This window comes from Erpetoichthys calabaricus, chromosome 1 (genome assembly GCF_900747795.2).
Source record: "Erpetoichthys calabaricus chromosome 1, fErpCal1.3, whole genome shotgun sequence".
Lineage (NCBI taxonomy): Eukaryota > Metazoa > Chordata > Cladistia > Polypteriformes > Polypteridae > Erpetoichthys > Erpetoichthys calabaricus.
In genome coordinates this window covers 335,716,715-335,742,259 of record NC_041394.2, presented here as the reverse complement: position 1 = coordinate 335,742,259, position 25,545 = coordinate 335,716,715, and the positions used below count along the sequence as shown (strand labels likewise).

General features: G+C 41.5%; 1 protein-coding gene across 1 annotated transcript in view; it reads right to left on the bottom strand.

Moving 5' to 3' along the window:
- Positions 1-25,545, bottom strand: part of LOC114667487 (zinc finger protein 665-like) — a 49,994-nt gene that overhangs the window by 11,253 nt on the left and 13,196 nt on the right. Inside the window, exon 3 of the mRNA XM_051933074.1 lies at positions 8,604-9,949. Coding sequence (XP_051789034.1) covers positions 8,604-9,949 — 1,346 coding nt within the window. The remainder of the gene's footprint in view (positions 1-8,603; positions 9,950-25,545) is intronic.

Below are 25,545 nucleotides of genomic sequence, written 5' to 3'. Positions count from 1 at the left end.
GCAATGATACACTGCCACCTAGTGGTAAGATAAACAGTAACTGCTAAACTATATATGTTGCATTAAACATGCATTGCATTACTCCAATACCCCCACTCAACAACTACGTTTTATATCATATTAAGACTGTAGGATGGGTCATCGGCTCTCCAAGATCTTCTAGTAACTGGCATAACCAAACAATTTATTGACTGGCATAGGCAGCCGAAATGTATTCTGCTTTTGTAGAAGATAAAGCCACTGAGATTTGCTTCTTGCTGGGCCAGGAAACAGGACTCCCTCCAAACTTAAATAAGTAACCACTTGTAGATTTGCGAGTGCTGAGGTCACCTGCCCAATCAGAGTCCACATATCCTATGAGGTCGATATTACCAGCTGGAGACAATTTTAAATTCAAGTCCTTTGTTTGTTTGAGATATCTCATGACTCTCTTGACTGAGTTCCAGTCTCTTTGATGGGGTTTATTTACGTGTCTGCAGGGTAGCGACACTGCAGCTGCAATGTCTGGATGCGTGGTGGTGGCAATATACAGTAGTGCCCCCAGTGCTTGTCTATACTGTTTGTTAGTAGAGAGAAGATCTTCTTCTCCTTCCAACTTTGGATACGCTGTGTCCATGGGTGTGCTTGCTCCTTTGGCTTCAGTCATGTTGAACTGCTGAAGAATTACATCAATTCTTGCACTCTGTTTCAACAGGAAGCTGCCATCCTCTTCACGCTGTATGTTGATTCCTAGGTAACATGTCACTTCCCTAAGGTCTTCAATGTCAAAGTGTTGGTTGAGTACAGCAGTTAATTTTGCAACTTCCTCATACATTTTGTGAGCAATTATCAAATCATCCATATAGACCAAAAGATACATCCATTCTTCATTTATACATTTAGAGTATACACATGGATCAACTTTGCTTTGTGTGAATCCTTCATCTATCAGAACTTTGTTTAAATTTGAGTTCCACGCTCGAGCTGATTGCTTGAGTCCATAGAGGGATTATTGCAGTTTGCAAACAAGATGCTCTTCTCCATTTTTTATATGTCCTAGTTGTGTCATATATATCTCCTCTTCAATATCACCATTAAAAAAGGCTGTCTTGACATCAAGATGTTTCACAATCATTTTCCTTGGAGCTGCCACTGTCATCAAGGTTCTGAAAGTACTATGTTTGGCAACTGGAGCAAAAGTAGCATCATAATCCTCACCAAACTTTTGTGAGTACCCTTTAGCCACTAATCTTCCTTTGTACCTACAGACATTGCCTTCAGAGTTATATTTGGCTTTGAAAACCCATTTAGATCCAATTGCATACTTGCCTTGAGGTAGCTTTGACAGTTGCCATGTCTGAAGATCAATAAGAGATGCCATTTCTTCATCAGCAGCTCTAATTCACATGTTCTTCTCATGTGCTGGTAGTTTTTGCATTTCATCCCATGAACCTGGCTCAAACTGTAATGTTGTGTGAGCTGCATATGAAAGACGTTTAACTGGAATACCTTAATACTCTGTGAGGATGTTCTAACTGAAGTCACTTGTGATTCAGCATCTTCTTTTTCCATATTTGAATGTTCTGCATTAATTTCTATTTCTGTGTCACTGTGTCAGCAAGTCAGCTAACATCCGCCACGGTGCCCTCTTTTCAGTTGCGAGAAGCAGATCGTAGAATGGTTGAATAGTTTTACTGTCAAATAATGCAAAGAGTACGCGACAAGTGTTTTGCCCTAATTCTGGGCTCATCAGGCATACACACTCACTGCATCCCCCATTCTATGATCTGCTTCTCGCAACTGAAAGAGGGCACCGTGGCGGATGTTAGCCGACTTGCTGACCAACCACAAGCGTTACCTGGCAGGTAACCACCCATACAATCAGATTGTGATTCAGACTAAGAATGCCATGAATATATATATATATATATATATATATATATATATATATATATATATATATATATAGTAGTTGTTGAATTAAACATGTATTACATTACTCCAATAAAATATATACAAATGTTATATGTACATAAAGGCCGATGGATGACAGCAAATGGTAACCCTGGAAGCTCTATTGAATTCCTCTAATCTAGTGGTTCTCAAAGCATTTTGGACAAAGGACCACTCTGTCAAAGTCAAAGAACAAAAAAAGGCCCACCTATGACCAACATCCACTCCTTACCATAAATATTGAGTTACACTGATCACATTCTTTTTTGTATAGGCACTCGAGTGAAAAACACTGTAAGGACCCGAAACACAAATTAGAAGAGTTGGCACACAGACAAAATATTAGTAGGCCTGAACATGACTATTAATTTGAAAGATGCAGATTAATTTAAGCACATGCACTACTCCAATAGTTATGTCCTTGGAAGGTGTACTTGGAAGACGGACAAGAAAAGGAAATAAACCAAAGAGAACTTTGTAAAGGTCGCACTGCTCCCAGGTCTTCTTCTGTTTTGCCAGATAATTCTCATGCTACTATTCTATGAGCAACCATTGTTGTGGATAAAACTTTCCTCCGTTACATCTTGCCTGAAGAAGGGGCCTGAATTGCCTCGAAAGCTTGCATATTGTAATCTTTTAAGTTAGCCAATAGAAGTTGTCATTTTGCTTGGCTTTTCTCCGTTTTCAAAGAAGTCATTCACGGACACCAGATGAAAATAATAGAACAATTCTTTATTTGCACATAGATATGTACAGATGTCTCAGTTCATGGAGTGAGCAATCAATAAAACAATTCATTCCCTTTAATGCATTTCTGTTACCATTACCGTATCTTATACATCATGTCAACTGACTCAATATGTAAAATTCTATCACCTTAGCCAATCGACAATGGCCACCAGTAACTTCATCCATCCATCCATCCATTTTCCAACCCGCTGAATCCGAACACAGGGTCACGGGGGTCTGCTGGAGCCAATCCCAGCCAACACAGGGCACAAGGCAGGAAAAAATCCCAGGCAGGGTGCCAACCCACCGCAGGACACACACAAACACACCCAGCACACACTAGGGCCAATGTAGAATCGCCAATCCACCTAACCAGCATGTCTTTGGACTGTGGGAGGAAACCGGAGCGCCCGGAGGAAACCCACACAGACACGGGGAGAACATGCAAACTCCACACAGGGAGGACCTGGGAAGCAAACCCAGGTCCCCAGGTCTCCCAACTGCGAGGCAGCAGCGCTACCCACTGCACCACCGTGCCACCCCCGGTAACTTCATATACATGTCAATTCTCCCATTATTCTAAACATTGCTTTGTTAATAAGGGTGTCCTACGGGTTTTCCTATTGGTCTTATCACCGCTTCATAATAGAGGTGTTTGGGCTCTTTCACTAGTTTGTTCTTGCTTTTTAAGGGGGTGCTCATTACACATCTACTTCATTTTAACCTTAGCGACTATCTTGGTGGCTTCTCTAGATGAGGCAAAAGCCTCACATGCTCAAGCTTTAAGCCACATTTAGTCAACCCTTTAGTTACCTTCAGTCCTTTTCCTTTTAATACATTGTTACAATGTAATTTAAGTATATGTTTATATTAAACTGTATTGATTTAAAAAAATTGCTTAAAATTCTATATATTTCCCGCCCTTTCGGACTTCTTAAAGTCCCACTAAAACTACAAGGTCTATCCCCTAATTTAACTGTATTTCTGATCTGTATAGAACATGTGTGTATACTAAATACGTCTCCCCTTTGGAACTAAAAGGAAGTATAAGATCCCTGGCTAGCTAAATTTGGGGAATAAAAGATCAGTGTAAATGACAAAGATGACCACATACGTGCATCTGGAAAGTATTCACAGCGCATCACTTTTTCCACATTTTGTTATGTTACAGCCTTATTCCAAAATGGAGTGGGGTGGTGGCTAAGGATCTGCGCTGGTATCCTGAAGGTTGCCGGTTCGAATCCCCGTCACTGCCAAAAGAGATCCTACTCTGCTGGGCCCTTGAGCAAGACCCTTAACCTATAATTGCTCCAGGGGCGCTGTACAATGGCTGACCCTGCGCTCTGACCCCAAGGGGTATGCGAAAACTATCAAATTTCTAATACGAGAAATCGTATAAGATGAAATAAACAAACAAAAAAAAAAATTCATTTTTTTCCTCAGAATTCTTAACACAACACCCCATAATGACAACATGAAAAAAGTTTACTTGAGATTTTTACAAATTTATTAAAAATAAAAAAAACTGAGAAATCCCATGTACATAAGTATTCACTGCCTTTGCGAAGAAGCTCAAAAATGAGCTTGGGTGCATCCTGTTTCCCCTGATCATCCTTGAGATGTTTCTGCAGCTTAATTGGAGTCCACCTGTGGTAAATTCAGTTGACTGGACATGATTTGGAAAGCACACACCTGTCTATATAAGGTCCCACAGTTGACAGTTCACGTCAGAGCACAAACCAAGCATGAAGTCAAAGGAATTGTCTGTAGACCTCTGAGACAGGATTGTCTCGAGGTACAAATCTGGGGAAGGTTACAGAAAAATTTCTGCTGCTTTGAAGGTCCCAATGAGCACAGTGGCCTCCAACATCCGTAAGTGGAAGAAGTTCAAAACCACCAGGACTGTTCCTAGAGCTGGCTGGCCATCTAAACTGAGCGATCCGGAGAGAAGGGTCTTAGTCAGAGAGGTGACCAAGAACCTGATGGTCACTCTGTTAGAGCTCCAGAGGTCCTCTGTGGAGAGAGGAGAACCTTCCAGAAGGACAACCATCTCTGCAGCAATCCACCAATCAGGCCTGTATGGTAGAGTGGCCAGACGGAAGTCACTCCTTAGTAAAAGGCACATGGCAGCCTGCTTGGAGTTTGCCAAAAGGCACCTGAAGAAAATTCTCTGGTCTGATGAGACAAAGATTGAACCCTTTGGTGTGAATGCCAGGCGTCACATTTGGAGGAAACCAGGCACTGCTCATCACCAGGCCAATACCATCCCTGCAGGAACTGGGAGACTAGTCAGGATAAAGGGAAAGATGACTGCAGCAATGTACAGAGACATCTTGGATGAAAACCTGCTCCAGAGTGCTCTTGACCTCAGACTGGGGCGACGGTTCATCTTTCAGCAGGACAACGACCCTAAGCACACAGCCAAGATATCAAAGGAGTGGCTTTAGGACAACTCCGTGAATGTCCTTGAGTGGCCCAGCCAGAGCCCAGACTTGAATCCGATTGAACATCTCTGGAGAGATCTTAAAATGGCTGTGCACCGACGCTTCCCATCCAACCTGATGGAGCTTGAGAGGTGCTGCAAAGAGGAAGGGCGAAACTGGCCAAGGATAGGTGTGCCAAGCTTGTGGCATCATATTCAAAAAGACTTGAGGCTGTAATTGCTGCCAAAGGTGCATCGACAAAGTATTGAGCAAAGGCTGTGAATACTTATGTACATGAGATTTCTCAGTTTTTTTTATTTTTAATAAATTTGTAAAAAACCTCAAGTAAACTTTTTTTCACGTTGTCATTATGGGGTGTTGTGTGTAGAATTCTGAGGAAAAAAAAATAAATGTAATCCATTTTGGAGTAAGGCTGTAACATAACATAATGTGGAAAAAGTGATGTGCTGTGAATACTTTCCGGATCCACTGTAAATCAAAAACAGTGACTACGAAAAAAGTCAAAGACAAGGATAGAGTAGTGGTCGCTTGCTCCCTTTCTTTCTCCCCCCCCCCCATTTTGCCTCCCCACGTGAGGCTGGACCCCACTTCACAAAGTCCCAGTCCTCTGACATACCTAGAGACAGAGCACGTCCAAAACAAAACAAGTCCCCCAGCAGCTTCTTGTAAGGATTAAAATAGAGATATCTATTTGACAGTAAAGTCCAAATACTTTAAGCATAAAATACAGTACAGTAATCCCTCCTCCATCGCGGGGGTTGCGTTCCAGAGCCACCCGCGAAATAAGAAAATCCGCGAAGTAGAAACCATATGTTTATATGGTTATTTTTATATTGTCATGCTTGGGTCACAGATTTGCGCAGAAACACTGGAGGTTGTAGAGAGACAGGAACGTTATTCAAACACTGCAAACAAACATTTGTCTCTTTTTCAAAAGTTTAAACTGTGCTCCATGACAAGACAGAGATGACAGTTCAGTCTCACAATTAAAGAATGCAAACATATCTTCCTCTTCAAAGGAGCAAACAAATCAATATGGCTGTTTGGCTTGTAAGTATGCGAAGCACCGCGGCACAAAGCTGTTGAAGGCGGCAGCTCACACCCCCTCCGTCAGGAGCAGAGAGAGACAGATAAAAAAATCAATACGTGCCCTTCGTGCTTTTAAGTATGCGAAGCACCGTGCAGCATGTCATTTCAGGAAGCAGCTGCACAAAAGATACCAACGTGAAGATAATCTTTCAGCATTTTTAGACGAGCGTCCGTATCGTCTAGGTGTGCGAACAGCCCCCCTGCATCAGGATCAGAGAAAGTCAGCGCAAGAGACAGAGAAAAGTACGTTGGGTAGCTTCTCAGCCATCTGCCAATAGCGTCCCTTGTATGAAATCAACTGGGCAAACCAACTGAGGAAGCATGTACCAGAAATTAAAAGACCCATTGTCCTCAGAAACCCGCAAAAAATCCGCGATATATGTTTAAATATGCTTACATATAAAATCCGCGATGGAGTGAAGCCGCGAAAGGCGAAGCGCGATATAGCGAGGGATTACTGTATAATCTTAAACAGTCTTGAGAGAGTAAACCCAGGGAATGATGTTAAATAGTAGCCCTGGATAAGCAGATAGTGTTTGATAGTAAGCTCTAATACAATAAACCAAGGGTGTGATGTTAAACAGTCCCCTATGGGGGGAAAATAAATAAATAAATTGCACATACATACATACATGCTTAGAATTGTAATTAAAACAAACAAAAAAGTGTCCGAGAAGGAAATAGGATGTATAATTACAGTACCAGTATCATTGCAAGCAGATCAAACAGCAGGTAAAATCTTCTTTGCTATGCCAAGATCCGATAATTTTATAATTTCTTTACCTTGCCATAAGCCAGACTGTGCAGTTTTAAATTTCATTACCTTTTGCTCTGTTTTACTACATTTTATTTGGATTGTTCCCAAAACACAGAATCTGGGAAATTAACAGATCACTTAATTAGCTCAGGAGTCCAATTAAAAACAGAAGCTGGTTGGAACAAAAACCTGCAGCCTCAGTGGGTCCCCAGGGCTGAGTTTGGGACTCCCTGATCTAGCCTAGAGATAAGATTCAGGTCACAGTACCATCTACCTGAAATGGCAGTAGCAAGACTCAACCTCTGGGCCTGGGGATTCCACACAGCCTTTCTCAGCCAGTTGAGCTGAAAACGAACTCGTTGTTTTACAATGGCTGACCAAAGGTTTCTCTCCCAGACTCGCTGCACTTGCTCGTCACAACACATCCATTTAGAGGTCCACATCTCCTTTTGCTTTTTTTTGATTCACAAGCCCAAATTCAATTGTGATGCAAATCATCCCAGACATATGGAGTTCTTAAGGGTCACTGTTTCTTGTGTAAAGTTTTAATTTCTGTTTTGTCTGATGGCACAAACGTTTCCAGGGTGCCCCAGGCTTCCAAATGTTCTGTAACATTTGTTTCTTGCTATATAAAATTGTTCAAAGATAACTTTTTTTGGCAATACAATTTTATTGAATTTAAAAATCGCTTTAGACTGAGCAAGTTATATGTTAAATGGACAATAGAACTTATTTTTCCTAAACAACTCTTAATTTTGCAATTTCAAACTATCATTCAGTTTTATCTCCTTTATTTCTCTCTTTCTATGTGGTCCCCCATGTTACATTTAATACAGTGACTTTAGCTGATGAGTTCTCTAGTGCGTCTTGGAAAAATGCCACACTGAGTGAGTTGTTTGACACATTCTGGACACCAGTGCTGCTGTTCTCCCTGGGCTCATTTCTAAACAATAGGACAGGAGTGAACCTCACTCTTGAGTCATTAAAAGATTTTTGCACTGCTGCTGTTGTTTTCTTAGATTTCCTACCAGGGCTGGACGTGGTCCTCGTATTAGCCCTAATAGTACTTCCACCCATCGGGATTAATAAAGTATCTATCTATCTATCTGTAGATCTCCATTAAGAATTCATGTGTGGCTCTGAAGACTGGTTTTGGGTGGGGGATCTCTTTGCCTCTTTCACAACAGCATCATTGCTTCTCTCAGGGGTTCATTTCTTCATAAGGGTTTGCATTGCAACACTGTCAACATAGGAGTGAATCTTCTTGTAATGCTTTCTGTCCCTTAAACGTGCTGTGAGGGTTTTGCACGGACCCCTGTAATGACTCTTGAAGATGGTAAGGGGCAAAGTGAAGAAGCAGAACATTTAAAATGGTCTAGAAGTTTCTACTGAGTTGGCACAATTTGGGGTGGGGGGTTAATTTCACAATTGGCATACTTACAGTTACACTTTACAGTATTTTATTTTACTATAATTTTTAAATTGTCAGTACTTTGTAGCCACTTTGGGCGTATCTACAGTATTACATATGCACACATTGTTTCTATTTCATTAACAACTGCGCCCGATTTTCTCACATCAGTTTTAGTTAGTTGGGAGTGATTTGTCCCACTTGACCACCACCTCTGCTTTTTCTGTTAGTCTATCTAATGTGAGGTCCCAGTACTTTGCATTTTTGTGTTTTCTCCATGGTAAATTTTTGTGTGGCTATAAAGACTGCTTCTGGTAGAAAACCATTTGCCACATTCAGAACAGGAAAATGGCTTTTCTCCAGTGTGAATTCTTGTGTGGTTCTCAAGGTGACTCATTTGTGAAAATCGTTTGCCACACTCAGAACAGCAATATGGTCGCTCTCCAGTGTGAATTCGTGTGTGAGTTCGAAAATGTGTCCCATGATAAAATTGTTTTCCACATTCAGAACAGCAGTATGGTTTCTCTCCAGTGTGGACTCTTTTATGGGTGTGATAATAGCTACTGTCCTTGAATTGCTTGCCACATTCATTACAGTGATACGGCTTTTCTCCTGTGTGGATTCTTGTGTGGTTCTGAAGACTGTTCCAATGAGAGAATCGTACACCACATTCTGGACAGCAGTATGGTTTCTCTCCTGTGTGGATTCTTGTGTGGATCTGAAGATTGTCCAATAGTAAGAAGCATTTACCACATTCAGAACAGCAATATGGTTTCACACCAGTGTGAATTTTTTTATGCCTCCGAAGATTGTTCATTATCGAGAATTGTTTACCACATTCATTACATTGAAAGGGCTTTTCTCCAGTGTGAACTCTAGTGTGGGTCTGAAGAGAACCCAGTCGAGAGAATTGTCTGCCACATTCAACACAAGAATATGGCTTCTCTCCAGTATGAGTTCTTTTGTGGTTCTCGAGAATGTTCATTTGTGAGAACTGTTTGCCACATTCAGAACAGTGGTATGGCTTTTCTCCAGTGTGAACTCTTTTGTGGGTCCGAAAATGACTTTTATGCGAGAATTGTTTGCCACATTCATTACAGTGATAGGGCTTTTCTCCACTGTGAACTCTCAGGTGTTTCTGAAGATGGTCCATTACCAAGAATTGTTTATCACATTCAGAACAGCTGTATGGTTTCTCTCTGGTATGAATTCTTTTATGTCTCTGAAGATTGTTCCTCTGTGTGAACTGTTTTCCACATTCAGAACAGCAATGAGACTTCTTCTTTGTCAAATACTCCCACTGATTACCTTCGTTTTTAGAGTTGCCAATACCACTTCTCCTCTGCTCATGGCGGATGTACAGAGAATCTGAATTTGCACCGTTTGCCTGTTGTGGAGCGTTCACAGCATCTATTCTTGTTAATTTCACCACAGGCCCAGGTCTATATTGCAAGGAGGTTGGTATCAAAATCTCTGATCCTGAAGTGGTTTCCTTCATGGTTTCCTCTAGCACTGTCTTTTGAGGTCTGCTGTGAAGAGAACTCTGAAGAAATGAAGACAAGGACACACTCATGATGTGTTGTAAATCTGTAGAATATGACAAATAGGGATAATTTTAAGTAAATATGAGAAGCAAAGGTAGAGATGAGACAGCAGTTAAATATTTAGTACAGACAAAACAGGAAGATGGGAAGAGCTATTTCTAAAAAAAATTCTGGAAAAAAAAAGCAGAATTATGATGAGTGTTTTAAATATGCAAGCAATCATAGGCTTTACAGCAGGGTCTGCAATTCAATCTGATCAGAGGAGGAACCCCCAATGTAAAATGTGCTTTATAAATAGGATATGGCTATTACGGACTACCGAATGTGTCATTAATGTGCATGTACCGAGTTAATTTACATTTTTTGTTAGTTATATGAAAAACAAATGTGATACAAATCAGTACAATTAGAACTCAAAGCCAAACATTATTTTATGAGTACCGCATGAATTGCACATATCAGAATTACTCATTTATGACACCTGTTTTAAACAAACAAGGTACAATACTTTAACTCTTTTAGGGCTAATTTTTTTTTGTTTGTTTCTTTTCTCCCAGGGCTGAATATTTTTCCAAAAACTAACATTTTTTAAAAAAAGAACACAAAGCAATTGAAATCAACAAAAAATATTTACTTTTGACAAATGTTACTGTCTTGCATGTTGTATGAGCCTGCATACTCTATGATTTCACATACATATCACATACATTTTACAGAGCAAAGTCCTGCAAAGCCTGATCTCGCTCAAAGCAGCCAATTTCAGTCATTGCCACATTGCACTGCTTACAATATGTGTTGCTTTGGTGCCTACTTTTCAATTGTCTGTTGCTGCACTTTCTCACATATATTGTTAGTGTGTACTGTAGAGAGACAAGTCACCCGTTTGCCATCATGCCATGCCACTGCCACCAAGTTTTCTGAATAAAACTTTGCAGCATCACGTACCTATCATCACGCTGCATAAACTGTCCAAAGCCACCAGGGGACAAAGCACGTTTGGACCAATGCTCTCTGAAGTTATATCACCAGTTCTGTCCCATCTCTATTTGTAATGCCACAGCGCACTTCATCTCGTTTTTTGTTGTAGGTTTCCACTTTGAACAAACGAGAATGCGATGCAAGCGCAGCCCGTGATTCAAAAAATTTCTCTGCCTACCTGTTTGTCTCGTCTGACAGTAGCTGAAAAGTAGCATCAGGAGAGAGCAGCCTGAAGTAGTTCAGCAGCTGGTGATCTGTCGTGTCCAACAGCAAGCCATGACGTCTTGTGAAGTCCGATAGCCCACGGATCAATGTCTGTGTATTCCTCCCACGCGAACCTTGCCGTAGATGCATCGGCTGCGCGAATACGTTCAGCTGCCAGCGGATCAGCTGGCGCGGCATCGGCTGGTGTCCAATCAGCTGATGCTGGCTTCTCACTCTCTTGTTCGATCTCCTGATCACTGTCAATAAAATCCGATTCTGAAAAATCAGAGTCCGACTCCGCGATAATGTGCAAAACATCGTCTGCCGAGTGTTTTCTTTTCTGCACTCGCTTCGCTCCCTTGTGACATGTCGATGCCATCTTGCCATTGTTTACATTTCGCAACTCACGCACACGCAAGGATTAGTTGCCGAGTCAACGAGTCTAGCATTCCTCCAAGCACAGAGGGAATGCCTGCGACGTGACAGTAAGTTTTGTCGCCATTAACAGCTGATTGTCGCCCTCTATCCTTGGATGTCGACTTTTGTCGACATTCGCCCTCAGCCCCTCCTGTCGACAAAAGTCGACATCCACCCTAAAACAGTTAACTAGGCTTGTTAATAAGTCACTTTGTCACGTATAAGTGTGCTCAATAAAGGAGTAAAAAAAAAATCAAATGACGACATTTAATCACTAGACTGATGCGTTGTGGTTTATGAGGTACTATCATGGTTGATTTTTCATTTAAATAAATGTTTTAAAGGCATTTTTTATTTTGAAAGTGCAATTTTTAAAAATTAAACAAACAGTGCACAATATTTGAAATCCCTTCACCACCAGCAAATCACAACAATGATGCAAGTGTGTCAGCAATTTGTATTTGAGAATTTAATGTCTACCTTTTTGAAGTAACGCTGACAGAGAGCCTCTTAAACCATTGTTGTGATGTGAGATTTTGCATTGTCACACACGTGCGAATAGGGGGACGTTGTGTGGACCAAGTAAAGGTAATTCCACGCCAGGCCAGGGGAGGGCGGGGTGGACTAAACCTTCTCCTGCTATCTCTACAGACCAAATCAAGAATCAAGAATGTCACTTCCTGTTCCGGCGCCCAGAAGAATGTCACTTCTGGTGCTGGCACCCAGGCTGATGCCAGAGAAACATAATTTCCGGTCACCCTACATCACTTCCGTTTAACATACATCACTTCCTGTCTGACCACTTAAAACTACCATCTTTTCTAACCTTCATCAGTTCTGTCTTGGACTCTGTACGATCAACAACTCTTGAATGAAAAAGAAAACCTTTGCAGCTAGGAATATTATACGGGTGGCTGCCCCAAACCTTTTTAGATGTGTCGAGTCTGTTCCTTTTTACAGCATAGAACTTGATAAATATTTTGTATGTCTTTATTTGTAATTTGGGCAAAGCAATGTAATATTAGTGAGAAGCATTCATGTTTACAACCCAAGGAATGGGTCTCTTTGAATTTTACGACAGAATTTGGGGGATGTGCCTTAAACCAGTTTGGCGAGTGTTTCTCTGCTAAAGTCTTTCAACCCCCGCAAGAAAGCCAGGTTACCTTAACATATGGTTTGGGGGCAGGTGTTAAGATGTTCTATTTCCCCCATTGGTCTGAAGTATGGCTGTTTGGAATTGGCTTGGATCAGAAGCTTTTAAGTACCATGATGTCCTATTGGCTCTAGGGGTTGGACAGAACATCTATAAATGTATGTGCTTAACCTCACAATCTCTCTCTTACTAACATCTGAAAGAAACATCTCTTACTAACCTCTGATGATGAAGACAACACAATGAAGAACACAGCTTAGCAGCCATATTGAGACAGGCTTGTGGCCTGTTCTGAAGAAAGCTGAGCACCAATGATGCCTTAACTAGAGACATTTTAAATAACTACAAGTCTGTGTGCCACCTGAACTACACACCACCATTTAATCAGGTTGTATGGTTGCCAATATTCAAATGTACTTTGCATATTGTTATTATTTATGAATATTATCAATAATTCATTGTTTTATGTGTAACTTAACTCCTGCTTGTCTTTTTGCTACACCTAATTGCCTGAGGTTATAGATATAGAAGGGAAGGTGGGGATAAGTTATATACTATAATACCTTATAAACAGTGGTAAGTCTGTGGGATTAGGCATTCTGACAAAGGCTACATATTAATAATACAAAAGGGGAAAGTAGAGCAATATATTTCTCTACCAAGATAAAACAACCATTGTTGTTCTAATTTAAATATCCAGATTAAAACCAAAATGAGCTCACACTGCAACAATTTTATTTAGTTTTTTTTTTTTTTTTTTTAAATAATTTCCACCTTCAGATTCAATCCTTCCATTATTCTTCACTACGGGACAGCATCTATTCCCCCACCAGAAGCTTTTCCAAAAACACATTTAGGCCCCTTTTCCTGATTTCCTTATTACTCCACTTTCTTTAATGTGAACGCCAATATTCCACTCTTTTCTCTCTTCTAAACTCGGCCTGGCTAGTCTCAGTTTACAGAGGTTTCAACTGCAAAACTACTGCAGATATGCGGTCTGGTACAGTAACTGCACTGTGGTAAGCAGAAAGGTCTCGAGAAGGTGGTGAAGGTGACCATTTGCCATTCACCATATCATAACAATAATAATAATTTTAATAATATGATAGCATATTATTTGGTGTCACATTGTCAGACTTGCTTACAGTTTTAACCCCAGGCCATTAAACCGCCAATTTAAGTGAACTTATCTATATTCTAGGAGTGCCACCAAAACTCCATTATGCAAGTCCTTACCCTCTTGATTTACTTTGCATTACCAACATTCTATTACTGAGCACTCTATCACTCAGTTATCTATTGTTTTTATTTGGTTGATTAATTTCTATTCAATACTGTCCATACATTTATTGCCATTGTTTGTATTTGCAATATTTAGTGCCCTATGTGTGCCGCTCTGTATCTTCATACCATGTGTTATCTATCACTGCATGTAGGACAGTCATGATCATGAAAATTAACTTTATTATTGTCAAAAAAATAATTGAAACTAAAAATTGAATCATCTTTTTAAATTATTTTTTTGACAGTAGTACAAGTCATGGATATGGATTTATTTAATATAGTCGAGCCACCAACTCAACAGTCTGAAGTTTCTAACTTCAGTTATGGCTGGTAAGACGAGTGGCTTTGTGGCACATTGGTACAAAAGATAAGATGCATAGCAGGAATACAGTATAATGAAAGAGGTTTTATTTTTTGCAAAATCTGTAGGTGTAGCTGCTTGATATGTATACTTTGCAAACCACCATTTTAAATGTGCAGCATGCATTTTTCTGCTTGTAGCCCACCATTCTTGCTCTCTGGATGTGTGCTTGCTTGTGCTGTCTGTCTCTGCATTGAAAGAAGCAGCCCGGCCTGAGAGACACAAGGAAGGGACATTAAGACTTTGATAAAAATGTCAACATTGTGGTTTGATGCGTGGTTTGACACCCTGATATACAGCACTGGGGTTATGAGCAATTACTGAAACCATCTATTATTTAAAATGTGAAATAGGTATATAATATGGAAGCCTATGTCCTTAGATATAAACCTGTAGCAAGCCTTGTTCTCTGTTTGGTGATTGTTTAGCATTTCTAACAGGTAGGCTTCATTATTGTCTTCCAATATAAATACATTTAAGTTTTATAAAATGACTACAGTGTTATTTACTTTAATTTGATCTTTTTAAAATTACTAACAGTTGATCAAACACAAAAAAGTGACTACTGACTATGAAAGGTAACCAAAATTTAAAAACCTAATACAACACTGTGGTGGAGTGATATTGTGTATGTCTTTATTTGTAAAGTAGACATACCAATTGCAATTTTAGAGTTTCATTAGGCTTGGTGTACTTTCATGTCTAACTAACCAACCTCCTGAAACCCCCAATACCTCCCCCACCCCCAAGTCTTTAGGATTGATTCAAGATGTGAATTTTACTGCAGGGTTGGGAGAAGGTGTCTCACACTGGTTTGGGAAGGGTGAATCTGTGCAGGACATTCTATGAGCCACCCCCACAGGAAGGCCATAAGTCTACTCAGCTGGCAAGCTTCAGCTAAACAGATGGTATCCACTACTTGAGGGCAGAAGTGAAAAGGCAGTGTGTGCAGCCATTAGTCTGAAGTGTGGTTGTTTGGGATTGGTTTTGAATCAGAGGCAAATTTGGAACCACAACGCCCTATTGGTCAAAGGATTTGGACAGGAATGTATAAAGTTGGTTGCTTTATCCCTCTCTCTCTCTCACACCATGGCTATGAAGAAAACACAATGAGGAGCACAACGTGGCAGCCATACTGAGACAGGAATGTGGCCTGTCCTGAAGAAAGACGACTAGAAATAATAATGACTTGCTCAGAGACATTTTTAGTAACTACAAGTCTGTGTGCCGCCTGAAACTACATATCAGTATATTTCAGGTTGTATGGTTGCTAATATTCACATGTGCTTTGCTTCAATATTATTTTTTTATGAATAATGCATTATTAAAATGTGTAACTTAATTCTTACTTGTCCTTTTACTGTTATTGTCCGAGATTTTGGATGTAGAAGGAAATGTGGAGAGAAGTGCTAAAGTACAACACCTTATAAACAAACAGTGTAATGTCTATGGGATCTAAGGCATTCTGATAAAAGCCTACACAATAAAGAGTACAGAAGAGGAAAGTAGAGTCACATAGGGCTCTACCAGGGTAAAACAAACATGTACTCACATACATATACAAATTATATATACAGTTAGGTCCATAAATATTTGGACAGAGACAACTTTTTTCTAATTTTGGTTCTGTACATTAAAATATGAGGCAACTAAAGCATTTTTTGAACACAATCCCTTCATTTCAGGGGCTCAAAAGTAATTGGACAATTGACTGAAAGGCTATTCATGGGCAGGTGTGGGCAAGTCCGTCATTATGTCATTATCAATTAAGCAGATAAAAGGCCTGGAGTTGATTTGAGGTGTGGTGCTTGCATGTGGAAGATTTTGCTGTGAACAGACAACATGCGGTCAAAGGAGCTCTCCATGCAGGTGAAAGAAGCCATCCTTAAGCTGCGAAAACAGAAAAAAAACATCCGAGAAAGTGCTACAATATTACGAGTGGCAAAATCTACAGTTTGGTACATCCTGAGAAAGAAAGCAAGCACTGGTGAACTCAGCAACGCAAAAAGACCTGGACGTCCACGGAAGACAACAGTGGTGGATGATTACAAACACTAGTGTTTATTGATGATGTGACACAGGCCAGAAGCAGCCAAATGAATTCTGAGGTGTTCAGAGACATACTGTCTGCTCAAATCCAACTAAATGCAGTCAAATTGATTGGGTGGCGTTTCATGATACAGATGGACAATGACCCAAAACATACAGCTGTGGACACTTTTTGTGACTGAAGACAGAGAAGAAAATTAAAATTAGTCAAAACCTTTTATTAATACATACCAGGCAAGGGTAAAATGTCAGAGAAACACAGTCCTAGGACACCGCGCTTCATCTGCCTCGAGCGCAGATGTCCTTGTTCTTTTATACCTTTCTAATCTCCTGATCGTTGACCACGTAAGCAAAAAATAGCGTCCTGACTCATTGTATTTTTCCAATTTTTGTAAAGTCATTACCCTAAAGGTATATTTTCTTGTCACACACATCATCAAAAAAAACTTCCAGAAAGTATACATGCTTTTTGTCACGTACGCAAAACACAAACAAGTTTCATCATTCTTGTCCTATTTTCTGTACACACATACATTTTGTTCAATTACATTATTTTATGTTTTTACACTCCTCCCTTTTTGAACAAAATGATGTGGGCAATATAATTCTATCTTGAAATGGTTGATGAAGGGGAAGGGGGAGAGAAAATGGAAGAAGCTATACGAGACATGTGCTCCTCATGTAGCATATATGCCCTTTCCATAGAGGCGGTAAAGTACTTAGATATTATATAGCGAAACAAAGGAATAATACAACAACCAACCAGGAGGAGGAGGCAAAATGTCACAACCAAAGAAATGAGAACAGATCTTATCCATTGTCCCCAAGATCCGAAGGAGGATGCAAACCACTGATCCCAAGGATTTGTAATGCCAGAATTAGTGGAAAGTTCTTTAGAGAGAGCAGTGAGGCCTGCCAATGCACGAGTTATTGATCCATCTGGCGCGGTATTATTTGGAATATATGTACAACAAGCATCACCAAACATAGCACAGACACCTTCTTTTTCCGCAAGTAACATGTCCAGGGCTAGACGATTTTGCCAAGTCATCAGAGAAGTACGATCAAGCTGTTCATGTATGCCTTCAATAGCGTCTTTGGTGAAGTTAAGGAAACGTTGTTGGTTATAATAAAGGTAATTAATCCAGTCTACATTCTTATTAATAGTAATTTGGGGTATGATAGATTCAAAACCGGCTGTGACTTGATCCCTAGCTTTAAATCTGTCTAGGACACCACTAGGGACTCCAATAGCATCTATGTATACTCCAGGGCCATGTAAGGAGATATTAGTAGCGGGTATGTCGGAAATAAAAAGGAGGTGTGGAATAATATGGGGAGTGAGAGGGAGGTAAGGATAGAAGTCGAAAAGGCATAACTAATTGGATTGGAGCACAGGTACCAGACCAGTTAGGGGGAAGGGTGGCAAATAATTTGGACCTACGACACATCCACCAAATATCTGATCTAGGAGTGGTTTGGGAGAGAAGAAAGGAAGACAGAACGGTGTTCAGAGAAAAGTTAACCTGAAAAGTTTGAGAACAGAAAGAAAATGGTAATTCTCCTACCCATGTCGTTCCATAAGATTTGAAACATGTATAATTTCCTTCGTGAGTTTGAAACATAGGGGTATCCATGTGACGGGTGGGGGGAAAAAGAATAGATAGATTAGAACACTTTGAACCAGAGAGGGGTTTCTTGGAAGTAGTGAATAAGTACAGAAGGCAGGGCAACCCCACGGGGTCAGAAATGTTATATAATGGGAAAGGGACTGTAGCTAAATGGGGACGGGCTGCAGCGCACGCATAACAATGAGAATGATTAACTTGCTTAGCTGAATAGAGAACCCACTGCAACCATCTATTCTGATCTCCATAACCAGTTTCTACTGAAAAAGTGGATGAAAGGGTGGAAATATTCATAATCTTAACAGGAGAAAAATCTGAACCAAAAGTTGGGGAGATGGGTGTGTGTGCCAGAGAATGAGGGGTGTTAGTAACAGGATTGTCAATCTTAATTAGAAATCTCCCTAAAGGGTCTGTTCCAGATACATATGCCCCTAATACATAAATACCTGAGTCATGTAAAGAGGGGTTCTTCAAAGTAATGATCAAGGGGTTACAATGGTTGTCAGCACATTCATGAGAGGCATGTCCTTTTATGATAGAAAACCGATTTTTCAAACCGTATTTTTGGGCCTCAAAAGGTTGATAACCCCAGTCCTCAGTTCCAGTGTTAGCAAAAACCCATTGCCAGTTGTCGCAGTCACTTCCCCTCATACACACGTATTTGTCAGATCCGGTCCACTGGGCTTGTCGACCAGTCCCACAGTTGATAATAGAGCAGAAATCAAACTGCACTGATGTGGTAATTCCTAACGGGAAAGTCAAGGTGACCAGGGCAGTAGACAAGGGAAAAGAAAAGCATAGTAGCACAGCAATCAAGGGTGCCATCTCTTGCAATGTGAGGCGTGAATCCAGGCAGGCAGTCCTTCAACTTTCACGGCGTGTGGTGTGGATAGAAGAATTTGGAATGATCCTCTCCACCTAGGCTGATGCTAGTGTTTCCTCCGAGTATCTCGAACCAGGATCCAGGTGCCCAAAGGAATTGGTAAATCCTTGGAAAGGGGGCTGGTCCTCCAGGCTTGATTAACCTGCTGGTGGATTTCCTTCAACGAGGTTCGTAAACCTGCAAGACTAGAGAGAAGATCATTGTCCACAGTATGCAAATTCACATTTCCTACAACCATGCCAACGGGCATGGGACGTCCGGTCAGAATCTCAAACGGCGATAGTCCCAGTTGTCGGTGTGTCCGTCCCCTTAGTCCCATTAAAGCTAAGGGTAGTGCATCCGGCCATGATAAATTAGTTTGTTCACAAATTTTTGCGAGTTTAGCTTTTAAAGTGCCATTGCATCGTTCTACGATGCCTCCGCTTTGGGGATGGTATTTACAATAATGGTGCACATTAATTTGGAGCCAGGTGGTTAATTCATTTATAACGGAGTTCACAAAATGAGTGCCATTATCTGTTTGTAACTTTTGAGGGATACCCCATCTTGGAATAATCTCTTTAATTAGTGCTTTAGCTACTGTTTTGGCATCGCTGTGTTTTGAAGGGAAAGCCTCTACCCATCGGGAGAACACATCGACAATCACAAGACAATATCGGTACCCTTTAGACGGGGTTAGTTCAATGAAATCCATTTGGAGGTGTTCAAACGGACCCATTGGATTAGGGGTAACGGCGGGACTTACCTGGGTACCCTTTCCCACATTAAACTTTTGACATATTGCACAGCGTCTGCAAAATTGCTCTGCATATGTAGAGAAACCTACAGCTTCCCAATGTTTTTCAACATCTCGAACCATGGCATCTCTTCCTGCGTGATCAAGGCCATGGGCGATTTTTGCCATTCCTGGGAAAGAGACTTTTGGGAGAAAAGGTTTGTTAGTGTGTTTATGAGTCCAGACTCCATCAGAGAGGGACCCTTCTTTGGACCATTTTCTCCTTTCGATATCCGTGGCTGCACTCTGTAAAGAAATAATTTGATTATCAGGGTCCTGGTCATTTCTCTGTTGGAATAAAGAAATTGGAGTGTTATTATATGCAGCCTCTTTAGCAAAGTGGTCAGCTAATTCATTTCCTTTGCTAACAGGATCCTGTTTTCCTGTGTGAGCTTGACATTTAACAATCGCTAGCTTCGATGGTTTGGTTATAGCTTCTAAAAGGGATTCGATCAATTTCTGATGTTGGATGGGTTTGCCAGTACTGGTCTTAAATCCCCTTAGTTTCCATAGTGCTCCATGATCATGGCAGACTCCAAAAGCATACCTGGAATCTGTATAAATTGTTACGATCTTCCCTTCGGACAGCTGACATGCTCGAGTGAGTGCTACGAGTTCAGCTGCTTGTGCACTTAAGCTTGATGAAATTCGATTTGCTTCCAGCAGGCGGTCCCCTTGGACCACTGCGTAACTAGTTGAGATGTGAAGTTTTGGCTTGTACTAGGATAGAATGTACAGCGTGAGGCACTTTAACTGTTAGGGGGCTCATGAGAACTACATCCGTGCTTGCTAATACAGCTTCTGTTGTTGCAGCCACAGCACGAAGACACGGAGGAAGTGCTGCGGCCACTGGATCCAGTTTTTTAGAAAAATAAGCCACCGGTCTTTGTTTATCTCCATGTTGTTGCGTCAGTACTGCATTCATAAATCCCTGCTTTTCGTCCACGAACAAAGTGAATGGACGAGAATGATCAGGCAAACCTAGCGCGGGCGCAGATAAAAGAGTAGCTTTGAGGTCACAGAGAGCCTTCTCAGCCAGTTGTTGCAACGGCTGTGCTCTTTCAGTAAAATTTAGAACCCACTGTCTGCAATAGCCCAGAATACCTAAAACAGACATAACCTGTTGTTTTGTGACCGGTCTAGGAAGATTTTGGATGGCTGTAATGCGATCGCTAGAGAGAGCTCTTGTTCCATACGTAATGTCATGACCTAGATATTTTACAGTTGTTTTGATTAGCTGCAGCTTAACTTTAGAAACTTTATGGCCATTGTCCCCCAAAAACAGCAACAATTTCTGAGTATCTATTGTACAATTTTCTTCCGTAGCACTACATATTATTTCCATCTACATACTGTATCAATGTACTACTTCCGGCCAGATGCCTTCTAAATTTTGGGCAAGAGCTTAACCAGAAACACAAAGGGCTTCTCTGTATCCCTGAGGCATGACGGTCCATGTCCATCGGCGGTACCGCGTTTGACGAGATCGGGATGTACGGCGGAGATGCCAGCCTCTGCTTCGGGAGACAAAGGATATTGGGCACGGTGCGGGCGGAAGGAGGATTTCGGGTGGATCACCAGAGGCTCACAGTGGGCTATCCTTTGAAACACTACTTTAGTTATTAAATGGTCAGGAGTATCAAAAATACCTGGAGTAACTTGTAACCAGTCTGTTCTTTCAAGGCATTTTTCTACCCATGGTCCTATTTCCCCCCATTTAACAGTGTGTGATTTAGCTAAAGAAATATGAGGCACTGTGCCGCCAAGATAATATATGTGCTGTGAGCATGTAAGATGAACAGAAGCAGCTGCCTTTGTGGATGAAATAAAAACACAGTAGATGTGAAGGGTTTCGGGGCAAGTACCTGAAGTAAGGAAAGACTCTAGCCAGGGGGTGTCTGCTTCTATAGGGAAGTATTGGGCAGTACAGTGTAAAATGTCAGGGGCCTGTAAATTGGGAAAGAGACATGGGGATAAAGAGTGTAGGGCTTTGAGGAGAATGGTGTGTGGGGAAACATCTAAAGTCCATGCTGCAAAAGAGGGTTTGGGGTAAGGGGTAATTTGACACAACAACTTGGGGGTTGAACAGAAAAAACCTTTGTCAGTCATAGAAATAGAAAGAGAAAGTTTTGTCATGAGATCTCTTCCTAAAAGGTTAACTGGACAAAGCTGATTCAAAAGAAAACGATGCAGTAAGGTATGTCCGCCAGGACGTGACTGGACTTGAAGAGGTTTTGATACTTGAAGAAGGTGAGGTTGTCCAGAAGCAGTAAGTACAGTAACAGTTTCGTTCGAGGCAGGGACCTTTGCCAGCGAGAGGGTAGATCGAGTGGCACCAGTATCGATTAAGAAAACAGTCTCAGTGCCATCAATGAACAATGTCAGTAAAGGATCAGTCTCTGAATTATGGGTGAGCAAAGGTAGTTGAAAAGAGTGGCTGGAGGTCCCAGCGTTTTCCTATGGCCAGTATTGTTAGTCAGGGGTGTCAGAGAAAACAGGTGGAATAAGGGGAGGTGGGGGCTGTTGCTGTCTGTGAGGGCACTCCCGACGAAAATGTCCAGTTTCACCACAAGCGTGGCAAGAGTAGGAATTAACATTGGGATTAAAGGGAGAGGGAATAAAAGGATTCTTATTGTGGTCAACAGGAGGAGCTCTAAAACCACCTCGTCCTCTTCCTCGTCCTCGTCCCCTTCCTCTAAAGCCATATCCTCGACCTTGGTCAGGAGCATTCCTAGTATAATAGTTCATCTGTGCTGCCAATAATTTGGCATGAGAGTCCGATTCCTTCTGCTTAGTTTGTTTTTCGGCATGTTCAGCATGTCGTTTGACTTCATCAAACGTGGCACTTTCCCACTCAATACAGGAAGTGCGGACCTTGTTTTGTATATCAAGGCGCAAACCGGAAACAAAAGGTGGAACTGCAGCTCGGGTGCGGTCATCAGCATTTCCCAAGCCCGAGTGATTAGCCATAAGGTCTTGAATCCTATGTGCCCATTCATCAACCGTTTCGTCTCTCTTTTGTTTTGCAGCAGAAATAAGGGACCAGTCCGTTCCTTTTTTATATTTTTCTGCAATATTTTGTCTCAACGCCTCCCATTGTGGGTTAAAGTCGCCGTCTCCACCCATCCCCTGTCCTCGAGTTAAAGCTGGGTTCCATACCCATGGAACGTCATTGCGGACACCCCTGCCAACAGTGGCCCATGTGGTCCCAAGCTTTCGACGAAGTACCTGGGTCCATTCAGCAGCGTTAGGCTTATACATGCTATCTAACTGATCAAGTTGTTCAACAAATTTTAGTCCTCCTACTTCCTTTGGATCTGGAAGTGCATTCACGACATCTTTTAGTTCTTGGATGTCCCAGTTCCGATTTATCATAACTGTTGTGGGATTTTGGGGTCCAGCTGGATGGGCAGGGTTATAATGGGGATTGGGAACTTCTATTAAAGGGCAAGTAAGTGAAGGTGAAGGATCAGAAGAGAAAAAGTTGGAGCTGGTTTGTGAGTGGAGGTTTGACTTCGAGTGCATTTGGAGACGGGGGTTTGTCTAGTACAGGGTGGGTCATCACGATGGGTTGAGGGGTCATAGTGATCTGTGCCTGGGGAATCATCAGGGGAAACTTCTGCTAGTTGTAGTGCAGGGGGGGGCAGTCGGAATGGGGGATAGAGGAGGGGATAATAGAGGTGTCTGAGGTTGGTTCTGAGGAGGGGAAAAAAATAATAGGATAAAGGGGGTCTTTATTTGGATTATTCTTCCTTTTCCTCCCATCTGCCTGTGGTTCAGTGCCTATCTGAACTTTTTGTAATGTAATTAGCAATTCCTCTTTCTCCTTTTTAGCCTTTCCCTCATTTGCCCGCAACAATTCATTCTGTTTCTGTACTGCTTCTAAATTTCTGTCTTTTATTACTAATTCCCATCTATCGAACATATCCATTCGATACGGTCCACTATTACAACAACCCTGCTTATTCCTACACAGGATCTTCCTGACTTCCTGTATTTCACTTACATCTCCTGTCCCCTCTATCGGCCAACGCCCACCACTCTGTCTATTCCATTTCTTACATGCCTTCTTGAAATCTAAACCTGTCTTCTTTTCTATAAATTTCCTAGGAGACCCATTTTTACGGGGCGTCTGTTGATCCTCCGAAAATAATTCTTCCAGCATTAATGATTTTGATCCCCCTGTGCGGCGATTAACAGGCTTACTGTTATAAGTTCCCATTATGTTCCCTTGCCCTCCCGGGTTCTGTATTTAATTTTCCAACTATATACTGATTCGCCTAATCCCTTGTACGTATGAATCAGCGAGGTATTAAGTGTGCCACTCACTAAACCTAACTGTTCCCTTCTTAGTTTCAAGGGGAGACACCTAACTATCGGTACTGATCCAATTTCCCAGGAGAACACGGCTTTGTTGCTTATTCCGTATGTAGATTTATTTATTCCGTTCCTAACAGCAATCCTGCAATCTGTGCTCTTTTCGGTTTATATTTCCATACCACCCCGTTACTCGTCCCGTTAGCCTGTCCGCTCACATCCCCGGATTCCAGCTCAGGTGACTTCGTGTCCGATTCGGTTCAGCAGAATACTACATCAATACGTCCAGCCGAGTCTAGGATATGGGTGAGGCCAGTATCCTTTCGTCAGACCTTTCGTATGCGTCAAACTGCTTGGGTCAAGTCTCCATCACCTTAAGCAACCCGTTGAGATATGAGTATGACTAGACGGTCAACAGGAAACTCGCCCTCCCGTTATTTAGAAAACAAAAAATATTCGGAAATCCCCCGGTGCTTACCCCAGCCTGGAAGTGTGCAAGCTCTGTCTGGAAATCCGTTCAGTCACCGTGGATGTAGCAAAGAGGAGACCAGGGGCTCCTCACGCAAGAACTGTTTCAGGACAGGGCAGTCCTAACTTTTGCCGGAGCTGCATGCTCTGCTGCCGGAGCTCAAGTTGACGGCAGTCCGCTGGTAAGACGGATCACTGAAATGGTCTCGCTGGAGGAGTCGACCGGCCGTCTCTTGCCCCACGTCCGGGCGCCAAAAACTGTGGACACTTTTTGTGACTGAAGACAGAGAAGAAAATTAAAATTAGTCAAAACCTTTTATTAATACATACCAGGCAAGGGTAAAATGTCAGAGAAACACAGTCCTAGGACACCGCGCTTCATCTGCCTCGAGCGCAGATGTCCTTGTTCTTTTATACCTTTCTAATCTCCTGATCGTTGACCACGTAAGCAAAAAATAGCGTCCTGACTCATTGTATTTTTCCAATTTTTGTAAAGTCATTACCCTAAAGGTATATTTTCTTGTCACACACATCATCAAAAGAAAACTTCCAGAAAGTATACATGCTTTTTGTCACGTACGCAAAACACAAACAAGTTTCATCATTCTTGTCCTATTTTCTGTACACACATACATTTTGTTCAATTACATTATTTTATGTTTTTACACAGCCAAAGCAACCCAGGAGTTTATTAAAGCAAAGAAGTGGAAAATTCTTGAATGGCCAAGTCAGTCACCTGATCTTAACCCAATTGAGCATGCATTTCACTTGTTGAAGAATAAACTTCGGAACAGAAAGGCCCACAAACAAACAGCAACTGAAAGCCGCTGCAGTAAAGGCCTGGCAGAGCATTAAAAAAGGAGGAAACCCAGCATCTGGTGATGTCTATGAGTTCAAGACTTCAGGCTGTCATTGCCAGCAAAGGGTTTTCAACCAAGTATTAGAAATGAACATTTTATTTCTAGTTATTTAATTTGTCCAATCACTTTAGAGCCCCTGAAATGAAGGGATTGTGTTAAAAAAATGCTTTAGTTGCCTCACATTTTTATGCAATCGTTTTGTTCACCCCAATGAATTAAAGCTGAAAGTCTGCACTTCAACTGCATCTGAGTTGTTTCATTT